Raw genomic sequence first — 2,803 nt, forward strand, 5'->3', positions numbered from 1 at the left:
CTTGGATAGAATGGCAAATTGTTGGGTAGAGGATAAGAGGTACACGTACCAAGCGTACGGTGTACATGGTCGCCTCAATATAGTGAGGGACATTGAAGTGCATCCAAGAGGTTGTTGTGTGTATCTTGCTACATCAGATGGTCCATGAGACCATGGTTGCTCGTGATCGACTCCTAAGTACTCTTCCATCGTTGAGTTCTGATATCAAATAGTCCACGCTCGTATTCAACTTTAACTTATTAGTAATTTTAACGGTATTATCTGTAACATATGATATGTCCGTTACTTTGCAATCGGAAAAAAACTTCAACTCAATCCAAAACGTATTTCTCCTCCAAAACGTGCAAGAACAAGCCATCTGCACATGGCCGATCCACAGAACAAGCCATCCGCACATGGGCACATGGCCGATCCACAGAAACCCGTCCTACTGGATGGATGGAGAGGAACCCAGTCCAGGGAGTTCACGTGCCGCTCCCAGCCGATCGGCGATGAGCCAATCAGCAGTCTGACAGATTTCCGACCCCACTTGGCAGTGACTCCGACTGGCGAGCAGCGAAGTCGCAGTCGACCACTCTCACCGTCTCGCCCGCCTCCTTATTTAGACCGACGCCCACCCGAGCGGCGAGAGGCAAGTCGACCTAGGAATCTTCGCACCGTCGCGTCACGGCTCCTCCCTTTCTCTCTCGCTCAAAAAGTTCCCGGGATTTCTGTCTCTCCGCCATGGAGGAGGCGCAGGGTACGTTTTCGCTTCCTCTCACCATGATAGTAATTTATCAATTCGATGGTGGTGTGATCTGTGCGATCGTGGCTCTGGTTCTGGTTCTGGTTCTGCCCCCTCTGCCATGAACTTCAGTCTAGGGAGATTGGAATTCGAGTTCAGTTCTTGGTTCTGTTTCGGGGATCGGGAGAATGCATGTGGTGGGGACTGAAATTAAAGAGCAAATTCTGATTCTTGTGGCAATGGGGCGGATTGGCATTTGATCTTTCTAAATTAGGCCCAGTTCTTGATCCTATTCTGGGACATGAGCCACCATCAGTTACTAGATATAACTAAGGAGGTACCAAAAACTTACTAACTCTCAAGTTATAATTTTGGTACCTCCCAAGGACCATAAAAAAGCTCTTAGAATAAAGCTAGCAGTTTATGTCTTGCTTGATGAAAGTGACAATAATTTTTGCTCCATGCTGTCTACGCATTTGGCTGCTTTGTCTTAACAACAACTGTGCCTTTGTGGTACGACATTACACACATTATCAGTTCAAGGAAGGAAATATGCTGAAACTGTTACTCAAAATCATTTCTTCTTTATAGTCCACCATTTCTGAATAGCCGTTCTGTCATCAATTTCAGCTGAGGGGTCCATTTTGTGGGGTCTTGCTTCTTTCGGTTTATCATGTCCTCAATGTGTGCCATTTTTTACTGCAGTTGTGGAGTCCAAGGATGGAACCATCTCGGTTGCTTCTGCATTTGCTGGTCATCAGGAAGGTAAGAGTATTACTGTAGTAGTGGTTTTAATCGTTAAGGTTACCTACTTGTACTTGCACAGCCTAACTTACTGACACAAGTTGAAGCACTGAATATCTGAGCAGTGATTTCTGTGGTCGCAATTTTTTCTGAGAACGTGCAATGCACGTATTTCATTGTGGTCGCAATTTTCACTTCTACAATTTTTCTAAGCCACGTTTTGGCAATTTTTACAGCCGTGCAAGACAGGGACCAAAAATTCTTGACAAAAGCAGTTGAAGAAGCATATCGGGGAGTTGAGTACGGTGACGGAGGTCCGTTTGGGGCAGTCGTCGTCCGTAATGATGAAGTCGTAGTTAGCTGCCATAACATGGTTCTGAAGCACACTGATCCAACGGCTCATGCTGAAGTAACTGCAATAAGAGAGGTAAAATATTAGCAGTTACTCTCACTGCTACTATTAATACCTTGACATCTTTCTTGCGATCTTTGGTAGTTCATTCCATTCTATGCTATCTGTTTCACATAGCTATTATATGTTCATACTTCAGGCTTGCAAAAAGCTGGGGAAAATTGAGCTCTCCGATTGCGAAATTTATGCATCTTGCGAGCCATGCCCGATGTGCTTCGGCGCAGTTCATCTCTCCCGGATCAAGGTTCATCCTTTGCTGTTCTATTGCTTAACCTGATAGAAATAGCTGATCATGTTGTTTAACACTCCTGTTAACTGTGCATTGCAGAGACTGGTTTATGGAGCCAAGGCTGAAGCTGCCATTGCCATTGGATTTGATGACTTCATTGCAGATGCCCTGAGAGGCACTGGGTACTACCAGAAGGCCAACATGGAGATCAAGAAGGCTGACGGCAATGGAGCACTGATCGCTGAGCAAGTCTTTGAGAAGACTAAGGAGAAGTTTCTGATGTACTAATGTTTATCAGAAGAAGATTTCAGATTTGTACAACGCTCACTCAGAAGAAATAATACAATGCTCAAATTCCATTGTTTTAGAAACTATCAGTTGAAATGTTTTACATTCTGATCATGACACCTGAATTTGTTGTAAATAAACAAAAGGTGGTTCTCTAATGAAATTTAGTTTATAATGGTTCCTTGGCACACTGAATTTTTGGAGTATGACCTAGCGCTGAGTTCCATGTTTCCGGGGTGCCATTGCAGATTGACAATGAGGCCACAAGCTTCCACTGACAAGTTTGTCTGACCAATGCGCTTTGTTTAGTCCACAAAAACCGGTTGGAGCATACTCCAACTGGTGGATTCTGTTGAGTTTTGTAATCATGTTGTAGAGAGTTTTGTAATCATGTTGTAGTCGAAGT

At 44.2% G+C, this 2,803-nt stretch overlaps 1 protein-coding gene across 1 annotated transcript; it reads left to right on the plus strand.

The window, feature by feature from the left end:
- The first annotated feature begins 606 nt into the window (after nt 1-606).
- Nucleotides 607-2,572, plus strand: LOC133889959 (guanosine deaminase-like). The gene is made up of 5 exons (XM_062330388.1): nt 607-739; nt 1,430-1,489; nt 1,705-1,895; nt 2,020-2,124; nt 2,209-2,572. The coding sequence occupies exons 1-5, from the start codon at nt 724-726 to the stop codon at nt 2,395-2,397; spliced, it is 561 nt and encodes a 186-aa protein (XP_062186372.1). The 5' UTR covers nt 607-723; the 3' UTR covers nt 2,398-2,572.
- Nucleotides 2,573-2,803: the final 231 nt, after the last annotated feature.

The sequence above is a fragment of the Phragmites australis genome, chromosome 14 (genome assembly GCF_958298935.1).
Source record: "Phragmites australis chromosome 14, lpPhrAust1.1, whole genome shotgun sequence".
Classification (NCBI taxonomy): domain Eukaryota; kingdom Viridiplantae; phylum Streptophyta; class Magnoliopsida; order Poales; family Poaceae; genus Phragmites; species Phragmites australis.